The sequence below is a fragment of the Danio aesculapii genome, chromosome 25 (genome assembly GCF_903798145.1).
Source record: "Danio aesculapii chromosome 25, fDanAes4.1, whole genome shotgun sequence".
NCBI classification, from domain to species: Eukaryota; Metazoa; Chordata; class Actinopteri; order Cypriniformes; family Danionidae; genus Danio; species Danio aesculapii.
The window spans coordinates 4,757,452-4,773,466 of NC_079459.1; the positions used below are offsets into that span (position 1 = coordinate 4,757,452).

Consider the following 16,015-nt stretch of genomic DNA (forward strand, 5'->3'; position numbering starts at 1 on the left):
GTTCTACTGTATAAAAAAATGAATCTATATTATATAGATAATATATGAATCTATATTATATAATATTTGTAGTACAATCAAATACAATAAACAAATTAAATTGCAAATAGTATAATAATGTGTATTTATTTGTTTGTTGTTGTTGTTGTTATTAGTAGTAGTAGTAGTAGTATTTTATTACATTATATAATACTAATACTATAATTGTAAGGCATGCGGGTGGATATTTAAATTTATTAAAAATATAATTCAGTATATTGTTCTCAAAACCCAAGTATAAAATGATATTCTGATTTTCTGTTTAGAAAAATAATTTTTTTTATAAATATATTTGTATTTATGCAGTTTTGTGTGCGAGTATAAATACTTTATAACAGCTAATACATTTAAACAATTGAATTATTGTATAAATGCCATTTATACGATACATTATAATAATTTTAATAACCATACACTATTGTATGATTTATTTGTTTTGTGTATTTTGAGTTATTTATATAAAATGCAGCACATGAAATGCATTACATTTTATATTTACAAAGTGAAAATGTATTAAGAATAAAAACTTATCCATGTATATAATTATATTTATTGAATAAATACTGATATATTATTGATTAAAATCAAATTTGTATTTGTATAATTAATATTTTTAAATATATAAACTACCTGGACACTATCCCATAGTTCACACAGAGCCTGGGGAGCCTCTGGCAAGGTGAACTGGTCCTGAAATTCAGATCTCCTGTAGATTAGAAGTCCAAAATGAATGACTGATCTGACAGAACTGAATTCAACGATGCAGAAAACATGAGCATGTCGCTCCATTATAACGGTGAGATGTCAAGTGATCTTTCCTGTTCGTAAACACGACGACACAATACACTGGTTCACTTTAAACTGCCTGTAGGCTGTGTTAAGTGATATTTACTTTCATATTTGTTCGCAAACAGAAAACGCAGCTGCTGCTCGCTCGCGCATGTAACGTTACTGAATAATAATATAAGTTTGATAGCAGCAGCAGCAGCGCTGAGGCGGAACCTGCTGTCAAGAGTAGAATACATACACCTGATTGGCTGACGTCACACGCAAGGCTGAGATACCGGCCAATCAGCCACAGCTTTATCAGTTTTCAATTTAAAAGTCATTTTGAGTGTCATAAACGTTGACTTTATTCATTCATTCATTTTCTTTACGGCTTAGTCCCTTTTTTAATCTGGGGTCGCCACAGCGGAATGAACCGCAAACTTATCCAGCACATGTTTTACGCAGCGGATGCCCTTCCAGCTGCAACCCATCTCCCAGAAACATCCATACACACTCATTCACACTCATACACAATTTAGCCTACCCAATTCATCTGTACCACGTCTTTGGACTGTGGGGGAAACCGGAGCACCCGGAGGAAACCCACGTGAACGCAGGGAGAACATGCAAACTCCACACAGAAACACCAACTGATCCAGCCGAGGCTCGAACCAGCGACCTTCTTGCGGTGAGGCGACAGCACTACCTACTGCGCCACTTAAACGTTGACTTGTTTAAAAAATATATTTTAAAAAAGCAGTAGAATAATGTAAAATTGTAGGCAAACGCACATGTAACAAATGTTTGGAGAGTTCAAATTCCTGAACCCATGTCTAATCACAAGATGTATGTGCTTTATATGTGAAACGGTTAATTAAAAATTAAATAATTATTACTATTACAAATTTACTAATTGTAAATTTTATAATGTTTTTTTAAACCGTGTGCACCTTTATTAACATTTTTTTCTTTTTGTTTTTTTTTTTTTTGTATGTTTTGCTGTTGTACTTTATTTTAGGTATATTTAAAATCTATATATAACTTCTGATATTTCTTTTTTCATAAATTTATTTAACACAAGCTACAAAAATCATACCTCCATTGAAACGTATGGAATTATAATTATGTAGGTATAAAACTGATTCTGATTCTGATATTTGTATGATTATCAAAATTTGTTTTGTGTATATACTGAGAAATTTGTATGCGTGTAGAAGGAAGTTACTATAATTCATCAAAATAAATGTTGTTTCTTTATTACTGACTTATCCAAGACTATAATAATAATAATAATAATAATGTGCCTTTCGTATATAGATACTTTAATATTTTATTAAAAAGTTGTATATATATATATATATAAAAAAAAATAAATGAAAAATTATATATATGTATATATAATACATTTATAATTAATATATGTGCAGGTGACAAAAGTAATAGAAACTTTAAATACACTTTAACTGACATTATTATATATTTGCCAACATTAGTCCTATTAATAACTGACGATAGTTTTCTTCAGGACTTGTGTTGGCAAATAAATGTGTCAGTTAATAAATAAATGAATAAAATATCTATTATTTGCTAAAATTATTATTTTATTTTTTTTTGACAGCTAAATTTTGTCCTGTACAAACTTTATTATTATTCTTAAGTTTTTTTACACAAAAGAACATTTGCATTATATGAAGTTCTAATGTCACAAAAAAGAAACAAGACTTTTTATTCTGTAAAACAGTCAGCTTAGTTTTTATTATTATTATCATTATTGACGGTGTGCAAAAAAACTTTGCATTACATGAAGTTCTAACATTACAATATAAAAACGAAGGACTTTTTATAACTGTAAAACAGTCAGCTTAATATTATTATTATTATTATTTATTATTATTATTATTATTATTATTATTATTATTTATTATTATTATTATTATTAGTATTATTATTATTATTATTGATGGTGTGTAAAAAGAACAGCATGACATTGAGTTCTGACATTACACGATATAAATAAGGACTTTTATACTGTAAGCCGGTCAGCTGTTGGACAGTCAGTCGCTGCTTGTATGTAGAGTTCTGACAGGAACTCATTGCATTTTCTTAAATGCTTTTACTCTGTTTTTTTACCCTTACACAATCACATCACGACGTAAACAGTCATGTCTCGTTTGCTGTGTTTATCGCGGCGTCTCATTTGCGCTGAATGTAAATCTAGCGTCAATAAATCGCAGCCTTTTGTGTGTTTGTTGACACGGAGAGTGAAGTTGAGGGATCAGCTGATGAAGAGCTTTACTTCAGCGCCCAGAAGAGCTTCAGACGCCCCAAAACACTCGCTTTTGTGGATGTTCGGACTCGGGACGGGGTTTGTTTTGGCTCTGGGCTTGAATTATCGCACATTTGGGTCTGAACAGTGTGAATGTGCCGAACAGAAGACAGACGGGCATCAGATTGTGTGCAAATACACCGCCGCCATAGAGAAGAGCAGAGACCTGCTGCAGCGGATAAAGGTACAGGTATCTGAGAACCATTTACCTTACCTTTTCATTGAGGTGAATTAGGTTTTATATTCGTTCCTTTGAACGGTCCCTATGTTATTCACCACGCTACTTTGAACATTCGGTCTGAAATTGCATGTAAGTTATGAAACAACATTTATTATCTTAATGATAAATCAATTTAAATATGTCCTTGTTTAATTTAAAACAATGAACTTTTCCCTGCAATCTAAAACACACTGATCTTAATTAAACTGGCGTATTCTTTGTAAAGAATATTCATGTTATCAGGGGCGTAGCAACCGGGGGGGATCCGTCCCCCTCACTTTTAGAGACAGACAATTTAGAAACAGGTGATTAATAATTTTATGAATGTATGATCTCATACAGCCCACCCCCCCTTCCACCCCCACCACCACACACACACACACACACACACACACACACACACTATTAAAATGTCTGATACGCCCCTGCATGTTATCGTTATATTATATTAAAATAAAATGTAGTATAAATAATAATCAGTAACATCTGATCTATAGAGCCAGGGCTTCATCTTTAATTTTTTTGCTTATCCATTTTAAGCAGAAATTATTGTAGCAGAGATTTGTCGCATGTCTTACATTCAGTTTTACTTTAATATTCATTTAAAAACTAGGTTTTAAAATGATTCATTATTAATAACACAGATTAATGAATGTGAATGCGTTTTGTGAAATTAGAATTAAATATATTTTAGTATGTGTTTCACTTTAAATACAGTATTAAATAATGTTTTATTCATTAAATAATTCATTTATTATTTATTTAACCTGGAATAAGACTTCAGAAGCCCCTGGGCACAATGTCTTGTAGGCCCCCTACCTGGCTGCATCCCTATAGTTAAATTAAAAAATAAGATTAATATAATATTTTTTAGTAAAATTAATCTATAATGTATTGTCGCTGGTTCTAGCCTCGGCTGGGTCAGTTGGCGTTTCTGTGTGGAGTTTGCATGTTCTCCCTGCGTTCGCGTAGGTTTCCTCCGGGTGCTCCGGTTTCCCCCACAGTCCAAAGACATGCGGTACAGGTGAACTGGGTAGGCTAAATTGTCCGTAGTGTATGAGTGTGTATGTGTGTGTGGATGTTTCCCAGAGATGGGTTGCAGCTGGAAGGGCATCCGCTGCGTAAAAACATGCTGGATAAGTTGGCGGTTCATTCCGCTGTGGCGACCCCAGATTAATAAAGGGACTAAGCCGAAAAGAAAATGAATGAATGATATACAGCACATATATTTCTAATCTACAAAGATTTAACTTCTTTTTAAAGCATTTGAAGCACACTTTAAAAAAATAATGATAATATAACTAGTGAGAATTAATGGATTTTAATATGCTTGTTGAAGGTTACAGAAGCAGCACTAAAATATATATTTAATGGTGTTTTTAATGTATAACGTCTACAAACTTGTAAAGCATATGATTTGGATATAACACCTCTCCAATCCAGTTCTTTGAGTCTTCTATAATAAACACACCTATTAATGATTCCTACTTGTCTTCCTCGAGGAAGCAAAATCTGATATGCAGTGGGGAAAAAAAGAACGTGTTCATCTGGCGCTGGATTCCAACCGGTTTCATGATCGATCGCATCAAAACATGTTGCCATGCGCCTTACAAGCTACGGCACTCACGTTGCTGTTGGCTGCACTCTTTAGTTATGTTGTGTCTGTCAGTCAAACGGTGATGGGAGTGATTTGCTTAACTAGCTTATTCCAATAATGTGCGCTATTTGCACTTAGCACTTAGCCCCCCCATCCCCCCCCCCCCTCGCAGGGGTACCAAGTTCACACAGGCCCCTGTGTCCATAATGCCCAGTGGTTAATCCAGCCCTGATTATGCATATGAATTCATTCATTCATTTTCTTTTTTGGCTTAGTTCCTTGATTAATCTGGGGTCGCCACAGCGGAATGAACCGCCAACTTATCCAGCATATGTTTTACGCAACAATACCCTTCCAGCTGCAACATATCACTGGGAAACACCCATACACTCTCATTCACACACATACACCACAGCCAATTTAGCTTATTTAATTCACCTATAGCGCATGTGTTTGGACTGTGGGGGAAACCGGAGCACCCAGAGGAAACCCACGCCAACACGGGGAGAACATGCAAACTCCACACAGAAATGCTAACTGACACAGCCGAGGCTCGAACCAGTGACCTTCTTGCTGCGAGGTGACAGCGCTACCCACTGCGTCACCACGCCGCCCCTTAAAATGAATTCACATTAATAAAAAAAAGTACAAATTTAAGTTGATTGAACTTTATAGTGCCGAGAGTGGGGAGATTTTTTTGTCTATTAAAAATAAAACGTTTGTAGTGCAGAACGGCCTAAAAAAAGTCATATAATTTTTCAGGATGAAGTTGGAGCTCCAGGGATGGTTGTTGGAGTTTCTGTGGATGGCAAAACAGTTTGGTGTGAAGGTATGAAGACATTCAGTGCACACTGAGATCATCTCTACTACTGACTTACTGCTTAATTAAAACAAACACACACACAAAAAAGGATATTTTTCAGCTTAGTCAAACTACTTACTTTGAATGAACTCAATCTTGAGGTATTTTGGCAACAACTCAATTGTTTCATGTTCAATCCATTTAAATTTGTAAGAACTATTAAGTTAGCTTAATTGATTTGTGTTGGGAAAACATGAAGGAATTGTGTAGAACGCAGCATTTTTTACAGTGCACGTACAGTTGAGGGCAAACTTGTTAGCCATCCTGTGAAATATTTATTTTTCCAAGTATTTCTTAAGTGATATTTAATGGTATAAGGGCATTTTCACAGTAATTCCAATAATATTTTTTCTTCTGGAGAAAGTCTTATTTGTTTCATTTTGTTTTTGCGAGAAAAAAAAAACTGTTTTGTTTTTTAGACCATTTTAAGGTCAATATTATTAGCCCCCTTAAGCAATATTTTTATTTGATAGTCTACAACTTTCCTAATTAACCTAGTTAAAACTTTAAATGTCACTTTAAGCTGAATACTAGTATCTTGAAAAAATATCTAGTACAATATTCTGTACGGTCATCATGGCAAAGATTAAAGAAATATTAGAAATTAGAGTTTATAGTTATTATCTTAGAAATAGGCATGGTATGATAACCGTTTTCACGGTATACCGCTGTTTTTAACAGCGTTTTAAGGTTTGAAAACCGCCAAAATTTTCTGTAACACCGTTCCTAAGGTATGTGTAAGATTTTTTATTTATATATATATATATATATATATATATATATATATATATATATATATATATATATATATATATATATATATATATATATATATATATATATATATATATATATATATATATATATATATTTTTTTTTTAGGGCAACAGTATCTCCAGCGGAAAAAATATACAAAGATGCCGTTTTAAATGGTAAAGAAATCTGTGTTTTTGAAAGCAATGAAGACAGCAGAAGTCAATGATTCATTTGAATTATTTAGTCTGACATCTTTACTGCTCCAAAATATTTTAAATCTTTCAAAAAATAAAAGATATTGTTTTTAAAGGGGAAAAGTTTACATTTTTTACCCAGACATTTGAAAAGAATATATTTTAGAGCAGTAATCACAATACCGTGAAACAGTGATTTTATTATCCAAGGTTATCATACGGTCAGAATTTTATACCGGCCCATGCCTAGTTAGAAATGTGTTGCCAAAATATAAATCAATTCAAATTTAGCATGAGCTAATAATTCAACTGTATGCAAAGCCAAAATTTATCATCCATGTACAGCATGTGTTTAGAGACTCTGGCACTGAGTGTACCGGTGTACATTACCCATGCATTTCCTTTCTCAGGGCTGGGTTATGCGGATCTGGAGAACCGAGTGCCTTGTGGTCCGGACACAGTGATGAGGATTGCCAGCATCAGTAAACCTCTGACTGCAACGGCCGTCGCCAGACTCTGGCAGGACGGCAAGATTGATCTGGACGCTCCTGTCCAGAAATACGTCCCGGAGTTCCCAGAGAAACAGTTCGATGGAGAGAATGTGAGTGCGTCCATTTCAGAAGACGCTTGTAATTAGGGCTGTGCAATGTTTCGCTTGAGCATCGATATCGCAATAGTAATATTTCGGATCACAATAGTGTGTAATATTCATTTTCATTCGGCTTAGTCCCTTATTCATCAGGGCTCGCCGCAGCTGAATGAACCGCCAACTATTCCGGCACATGTTCTACACAGCGGATGCCCTTCCAGCTGCAACCCAACACTGGGAAACACCCACACACCACACTCATACACTATGGCCAATTTTGTTTACCCAATTCACCTATAGCGCATGTCTTTGGACTGTTGGGGAAACCGGAGCACCCGGAGGAAACCCACGCCAACAATGGGAGAACATGCAAACTCCACACAGAAATGCCAGCTGACCCAGTGAGGCTCGAACTAGTTACCTTCTTGCGGTAAGGCGATTGTGCTACCCACTGCACCACCGTGACGCCATACAATTCAATTAACCCTTCAAAAAAATTACAAATTTACATCCACAGATTTTTTTTTTTTAAGAATTAATGGCAACACATTAGTTTAAATATCAATTCTCACTCTCGTTAGCTAGGGACTTACTACCTGCCTGTTATTAACATACTAGCTGATTATTTGTAATTGTATTTATTTATTTTTTTAAGAAACCCCCTCACACAATTGTAAAGTGTTTTGGGTGTACAGCCATACACAATAAATGCGCATTATATTACTTATGAATATACATTTTCTGCATAATCTTTATTCCTACCCAATACCTAAACCCAACTGCTACCTTAATAACTATTAATAAGCAGCAAATTAGGAGATTATCGAACTAAAGTCATAGTTAATGGTTTGATAATAGTGAGAATTGTACCTTAAAACAGAGTGTGTTAGTGATATTCGTCTATAGGCAGGCCCACAGTGCGTGTACATTTTTATTACACACACAGGGATGCACAGCAGCACACAAACATCTTTAAATATAAAAAATGAAAGGATTAAAATGTATGCGATTATTATTGTCTACATAAAAATGCACTTTTTCTTGTCCCTAAAATAGTAAAAGTGGTTTCAGACATGTGCAGAGTGCTTTACACCATGTGCTTAGATTGTTAAAATAGAGCTCGTACATTCTCACCTGGCAGGCTTTCATTTTGTTAGCAAAGCCTCATGACGTGTAATATTTTGGAACATTGTTGTAGGTTTGGTGTCATAATGGTTTTGGCTCTCTAGTAATGCGCACATCAGTGCCCCCGAGATCACAGCGAAATAAAGACTCCGGCAACATTCACTGAGTTCCTATGGCTGCTACTAATGTTTGAGGAAAGCGCATTTATTTCCAACTGGGATCAAAACTGACTAAACTACTTAAACGAATATGCATTAAACTGTTTTATTGCACACCTTCCAGCCAATCAAAATCAAGAATTTCAACACACCATGGAATGATTGGCGTCAGTTTTTTGCCTCCTTAAAAATCCCATAAAGCACTGCAATCTGTTGATTTTTCTATTACTTATTTCACAACCTCAAGCTAGTTAGAATCAAGAATTAGAAAACAGGAATAAATGATTATGTATTTATTTAAATGCTTCTTCCTTTAGAGTCAGGACTTTTAAGCCTCTACTTGTGTATATTGAACTTGGATTATATACTGAAGAACTTGACATTAAGTATATCAGTCGCTTCCCTTTGTCCTTAAACCAGGTCACAATTACGCCTCGGATGCTCCTGTCCCATTTGAGCGGCATCCGTCACTATGAAAAAGATGCCCAAAAGGTGAGAGACAATAGAGAGAAAGCAAAGCGCCTTCTGAAGCTCCTGGAGAAGAAAGAGAAGAAGGAAAACAAAGAGAAGCTGAAAGCAGACGACAACAACTCGAAAAGCAAAGAAGCTAAAGGAGGCAGACGGAAAAAGGAGTTTGAGCAGGAGGAGTATTACCTTAAAGATAACTTCGAGAGTGTAATCCAGGCTCTGGACTTATTCAAAGACGATCCTCTCATTTTTAAACCCGGTAAGTTTTCTCGTCTTCCCATATATTGTTGTAGAACCCCATTTCTGAAAAGTGTTCATTGTAAAATGCAATAAAATCAAGAATATATGGTTTGTTAATTCTGTTTGACTTGACAATCTATTATATACATGGTAGTTGGTGAATTAACTACATTATTTTCAATTTTGGACTAACTCAGCAGGCACACAATGTCATAAGACATTAATATTAGATTAGATTTTGGTCGTGACTTCAGGTGACCAAATTTCAATGTCTAGCCAGCATCTAAGCACAATGTTATTTTTGACATCCAATAACCACATCAAATAACATTGATATTTGGTTGATTTTAGGCTGATTTTAGGCTGTGTTTCAGTGACCAAAATCCAACGTCGAGCCAACATTTTAAACCAACGTTTTCTTAACGCCAAATTCTGACATTTATTTGTCAGGTATGGCAACCAAAATGTGACATCTGATAGACGTCATAGTGGTCCAATAATGACATCAAATGAATTTGATATTTGGCTGATTTTTATTTTGCGTTGGAAAGTTACCAAAATCCAATGTCTAATAGACGTCATAGTTGTAACGTCCACACAACGTTGAGCTTTAACATCATTAGACATTGATATTAGGTTAGATTTAGGTTGTGATGTCAGGTGACCAAAATTCAATTTCTAGCTAGTGTCTAAAGACAATGTTATTTTGACGTCCAATAACGTTGTCAAATTAAGTTGATATGAAAAAAGTGACCAAAATCCAACATCCAAACCAACGTCATATTGACGTCAAATACTGACATTTATTCGTCAGGTATGGCAACTAAAATAAAACGCCTTATCAACGTTATAGTGGTCACGTCTACACAATGTCAAGCTGTTACATCATTAGACGTTGATATTTTGTTGATTTTAGGATGGACATTGGATATTGACATCAGCCTGATGTTGGGTTCTGATGTCAACTTGATTTTCATTTCCTAAAACAAAATGCAACATCCCATGATGTTGGGGTACAATGCCAATCTGACGTCATGTTGATGTCCTATGCCTGCTGGGAAGATGCTTCTTTTATACTCAAACCTGAAAGCAGTCCACTCGCCTACTGTGGACTATTTTAAAATGGTTTAAATTAGATATTCTAGTACCATTTCACTTTTATTTTGTTCTAAATCCCAACTTTTAAGGAGCATCAAAAAATAAATAAATAAATAAATAAATAAATAAAAATGTATAAAATCTATTTCAAATTTTAAATGTAAACATTGGAAATCTTTTCTTTATACTTTTTTGTCAATTAAGTAAAAGTTAGACGCAGATTATGAAGCAAAAAATTCTGTATCATTAGATTTGGCTTTGATTACATAAGTTATTTTATGAATATAGTAGTTTATTACCATATTTTCAATGTTTTAGAGTCATTAATTTTATTAACTTTAATTTATTCTGCTCTTTCTGGTTTTTCAAGTTTCATAATTTCATATACCCAATGTAAAAAAAAAAACTCTGTGTATCATATATCTGTAGGTAAATGTGAAAATTAATTTAATAAAACTAAAATGATAGACCAACAGACGGGTGGATGGATAGATGGATGGATAGATGGACGGATAGATGGACGGATAGATGGACAGATAGATAGATAGATAGATAGATAGATAGATAGATAGATAGATAGATAGATAGATAGATAGATAGATAGATAGATAGATAGATAGATAGATAGATAGATAGATAGATAGATAGATAGATAGATAGATAGATAGATAGATAGATAGATAGATAGATAGATAGATAGATAGATAGATAGATCATTATTACTTATAGAGCTTAATTCTTCTTAATTGGACTGCTGTAGGTTCAACTTTCCTGTACTCCACCCATGCCTTCAGTCTGCTGAGTGCTGTGGTGGAGCGAGCAGCCAATCAGAGCTTCCTCGACCACATGATGGCCATGTTTCGGGAGCTGGGCATGATGAACACCGTTCCAGATGAAAACGACCCCATCATTTACAACCGTGCCAGGTAAAAGACAATGCTCAAGTGCAATCATGATGAACACAAATCAACAGACAAATGAATAATTGTTTTTTTTTGTTGTTGTTTATGAAAAACATTTTTTATGAATATTTTATACATGAATGGAATATAAATATGAAGTGTAATAATAAATATAATATGAATTCAGTTCATTAAGTTATATGATCAATTATGTTTGTCAAATCATGACCAGTTAAGTTTTGTAGAGCAGTGTTTATTGGTATCTAAAACTAAGACTATTGAGACAAAATAGAAAATAAATGAATATAAATGATATAGTAAGAAAAAAGAAACCTCTTGAAAATTCAAGTTTTCTCTGGATTTACAGGATTTGGTTTGCATGTTTGTGTAAAGTGTTTTTAGTTTGTTTTGTTCTATGCAGCTCTGATAACATTTCTTTCACATTTCATATAAATATAAAGCAATTTAGAAATGTTTAAACAAATAACATTTGAAGTTTTCATTTGTTGTGATTGGAAATCAAAGTTTTTCCACAAAATATGTATTCTTTGTAACTCTTCTAAAGATAAAACGTTTGAAAAACATGTCTACAAATAATTATAAACATGCCTGAAAACATGGAAAATTTTCATTATTACTATATATATATATTAGTATATTATATTAGTATTTTATATATATATATATATATATATATATATATATATATATATATATATATATATATATATATATATATATATATATATATATACACTCTTAAATATTGCACTTAATCTGAAGGGGTTTTGATGGAATGCTTTAGTGTTGCATACATGCCCATTACACACAGATACGATTTTGAACAAATAGATTCTTTATTTTTTTGGGGTGTAGCTTTCAAGAATGACCTGCAGAGAGCAGCAAAAGCTCTAAAATAATAAAGAAATTTTTTACCAGAAAGTCTCCCTTATATCTTAAAAAAAATTTGTTTTTTAGGAAACATTGCTGATAATTAAAAGATTTAGCTTAATCTAAAATGTAATAAATCTGAAAAAAAAAAACGTAATTATTATTTAATTAGTTAGTTTGTTGATTTTTCTATTAATTTATTCACTTTTTAATATATATATATATATATATATATATATATATATATATATATATATATATATATATATATATATATATATATATTTTGTTTTTGCATATGTGCGGAGGCGTAAAAATTATTCGAAGTATGATGATTTGGTAAGGTTGTTTACAGATCGTTTTGAAATTTGAATAATTTTATGTAAATTATTTTTACAAAAACAAAAAAAAAATTTAAATACCATTTTTTTTTTTTCAAATTAAGTACTTACTAATTAATATTGCTAATCAAAAATTGTGGAGTTGTTTTTTTATATTTATGATAGGAAACTTACCGCTATCTTCATGGAACATTATTAGTTATTATATTATTACCTTACATTATTACTTACATTATTATTTATTACTTAAAGGTGCAGTGTGTAAGTTTCACACCCAGTGGTTGAACTAGGCATTGCACTCCTGGATTAAAACACATTTTCATGCAGGTTGCCAGACTGACGTGAGTGTGCCAAACTATCAAGTCTAAAGGCTGATTTGAATAATTTTCTAACTAAAAGCAATGCCACGTGATCAAAGAAATATGGTTTTGTCCTAATCAACATCTGCAATTTATATTATAGAAACAGCTTCTATTTCTCACAGGTGAACAACAGGATAAACTATGATCCCCTCAGGTATACCTCATGTGCTTTATTCAGTGTTAAATGCTAATAATTTGTGTTTGAATGCCATTTTACGTGACATTTATTGCCATACTACTGAAAGCAGCAGCAGATAGTTCACCTCAGATCTTGAAAATAAAATAAACCATTTGAAATTGAACTTTAGAACTGTGACTGAGTGTAAACCAACACACATCATTGATTCAGCATCTACATTTAGTAATGTTAAAGAGGTTTAATATGTATTAATTAGTTTATAAACCTGAACATTTCGTTGGAGTGCAGTGAGTGAACTATTCTGTGCTTCTGAATGGCTGTATTTACATTTCTGTCGTGTTTAATCTAGTGCAAACAGCCAAATTGCTTATCACTGCAAATCTCGCCCGCCAAGTAGCATGTTGTTAGGACACAGGGTTACAATATAACCTGCTCACCTAATGTTTACGCTCGTAATATTTACATTATTTGCTAATTAATAACCACCTCATGTCGAACTCTGAATTAGCATCTCATTTCGGAGTCTGCTACTGTCCACTGGAGGTCGTATTTCAGTCACGGATGCATGCTTAAAGAGCCTTTCTGAATGAATGAATGAATGAATGAATGAATGAATGAATGAATAAAATGCGCTGTTTTCCATGAAGGCAACCCGGGGTGCTGAAATATAATTGGCTAAAGTAGCATTGGGCGGGTTAAAAGAACCGAAATAAAGACAGACGTTCCAGCACATAACTCTCAGTTTCAAAGCAGAGTATCTGACTTCAGCATTGTTTTTCAGATAAACAAGAATGTTCACTGAGCATGTTTCTTAAATATCTGCAAACATATTATGGTATTTTTATGCTTTAGAAGAGTCAAAAACCGACATACAGCACCTTTAACGTTCGAATGATTTTTAGCATAAAGGAAAAATCAATCATTTTAACCCATGCAATGTATTATTGGCTATTCCTAAAAAGAATGTACTCATATGACTCATTTTCCACTGTATTATTTGTGACATGCAGATAAAGCTAAACATATTTCCCGTTCTTCCTGCAGATTCTACCACCTCAACAAAAAGGGCCGTGTTGTGAACTGCCCCTATGTGGACAACTCCTACAAATGGGCCGGTGGAGGTTTTCTGTCGACAGCGGGCGACCTCTTGCAATTCGGAAACGCTCTTCTCTACAGCTACCAGATGACCGAAGTGAACGGCCGGCTTCCCGGATTTGTCAAACCGCACACCGCCAGAGTCATGTGGGCGCCGGTGGACAGAACAGAGGCATCATGGGACAGAGACGGTCAGTACGCACAGGGCTGGCTGGTGGTGGAGAAGCAGCAGAAATATGGTGAGTGCAGAAAGCGCAGACATTACGTCTCACACACAGGGGGCGCCGTTGGGGCGAGTAGCGTCCTGCTGGTTTTGCCTAAAGAAGGTGAACGGGACGTTTTGATGGATCGTCCTCCTCGCGGTGTGGTGGTCAGCATCATTACAAACATGCAGTCGGTGGGACTCAATAACACCGCCTTGAAGATTGCGTACGAATTCGATAAAACCGACGAAGAGGATAGCACATCTGCTTGACTTCGTTCTGCGATTCGTTTACATTGTTTGGACTGAATGTTTGTGCCAAGTGTTTGTTTTTGGAGATATTTTAAATATGTGAACTGTTTATTATGTCGAATAAATAAACGTATTATGGAAACAACCCCTTAACTGTTGGTCCCACTTTTTAAACATAGACATATAAATCACGTTAGTTTGAAGGAAAACACTTATCAGATTGTAGCTGAATTGAAGAAACATCAAAAACGTAAATAGAAGAAAAGTTATGTGCCTTTTTAGTTTAAGAAAACGATTAAATAAATGTATTTTAATATACATTATTATATAAAACGTATTTGTTTCGAAACATGTTTTACCTTGAAATTGACCGAAAATCTGCTGGTTTTGCCTAAAGAAAGTGAACTGGACATTTTAACGCGTCGATCTCCTCCTCGCGGTGTGATGGTCTGCATTATTACAAACATGCAGTCAGTGAGACTCCATAACACCGCCTTGAAGATTGCGTATGAGTTCGATAAAACTGGCGCTGAGGATAACACGCGTGTTTGACTTTGTTTTACGATTCGATTCGACTGAATGTTCGTGCCAAGTGTTTGTTTTTGGAGATATTTTAAATATGTGAACTGTTTATTAAATAAACAAACGTATAAATACGAATAAACGGATAAATAAACGTATTATGGAAACATGGCTGCTTTATGTGATTTTATTTATTTATTTTTGTTTTATGATCACTGTTTAACCTCTTAACTGTTGGTTCCACTTTTTAAACATAGAAATATAAACAGGGGTGGGTAGAGTATCCAAAATCTATTACTCGAGTAACTTTTAAGATTGTTACTTTTACTTAAGTAAAAGTTTCCGCAAGTAATTGTACTTTGATTGAAAATTCATGGATAACAAAAATAGCCAAATGAGTTATCCCAAACTGGGATAATATTAACACTTACCTGTTTTCTTGTTGACATCTTGGAGTGAAAACAGATTGAACTTGAGTCAGCGGGTGACCTCGTCCGATAAACTCACTGCACAGACAGCATGACCGTCCTTCTCAGAACCGTAGACAGTATACCTCGCAACACAACCTCTCCATTGCAGCGCCTCGCGATATTTGCAAACAAAACATAGGGATCATATTTATTATCATTTGACTGTAATGGAGGAACGCCACGAAATGTAGTGAAGTAAGAGTAATGATTTTCTCTAATAATTTACTTGAGTAAAAGTACACATATTTAAAAGTACACGTTACCTAATAATTTTACTCAAGTAAATGTAACGAAGTAAATGTAACTCGTTACTACCCCCCCTCTGCATATAAATCACGTTAATTTGAAGGAAAACACTTGTCAGATTGTAGCTGAATTGAAGAAACGTCAAAAACGTAA

General features: G+C 34.0%; 1 protein-coding gene across 2 annotated transcripts; it reads left to right on the forward strand.

Annotated features, from left to right (window-relative positions):
• The first annotated feature begins 2,856 nt into the window (after window positions 1-2,856).
• Window positions 2,857-14,769, forward strand: lactb (lactamase, beta). Of its 2 annotated transcripts, none has more exons than XM_056451790.1 (6): window positions 2,857-3,323; window positions 5,713-5,779; window positions 7,173-7,363; window positions 9,055-9,361; window positions 11,201-11,366; window positions 14,120-14,769. In XM_056451790.1, the coding sequence occupies exons 1-6, from the start codon at window positions 2,970-2,972 to the stop codon at window positions 14,643-14,645; spliced, it is 1,611 nt and encodes a 536-aa protein (XP_056307765.1). In that variant the 5' UTR covers window positions 2,857-2,969; the 3' UTR covers window positions 14,646-14,769. The 2 variants fall into 2 exon arrangements, with proteins under 2 accessions (XP_056307765.1, XP_056307766.1); XM_056451791.1 differs by having other exon boundaries at window positions 2,857-3,317.
• The last annotated feature ends 1,246 nt before the right edge of the window (window positions 14,770-16,015 follow it).

What these genes read in the sequence shown, in the direction of transcription:
- lactb (XM_056451790.1), top strand. Translation starts at nt 2,970, where the DNA reads ATGTCTCGTTTGCTGTGTTTATCGCGGCGTCTCATTTGCGCTGAATGT. An exon ending in CAAAACAGTTTGGTGTGAAG is followed by an intron (nt 5,780 to 7,172) that starts GTATGAAGACAT and finishes TTCCTTTCTCAG; the next exon opens with GGCTGGGTTATGCGGATCTG. An exon ending in ATCATTTACAACCGTGCCAG is followed by an intron (nt 11,367 to 14,119) that starts GTAAAAGACAAT and finishes TTCTTCCTGCAG; the next exon opens with ATTCTACCACCTCAACAAAA.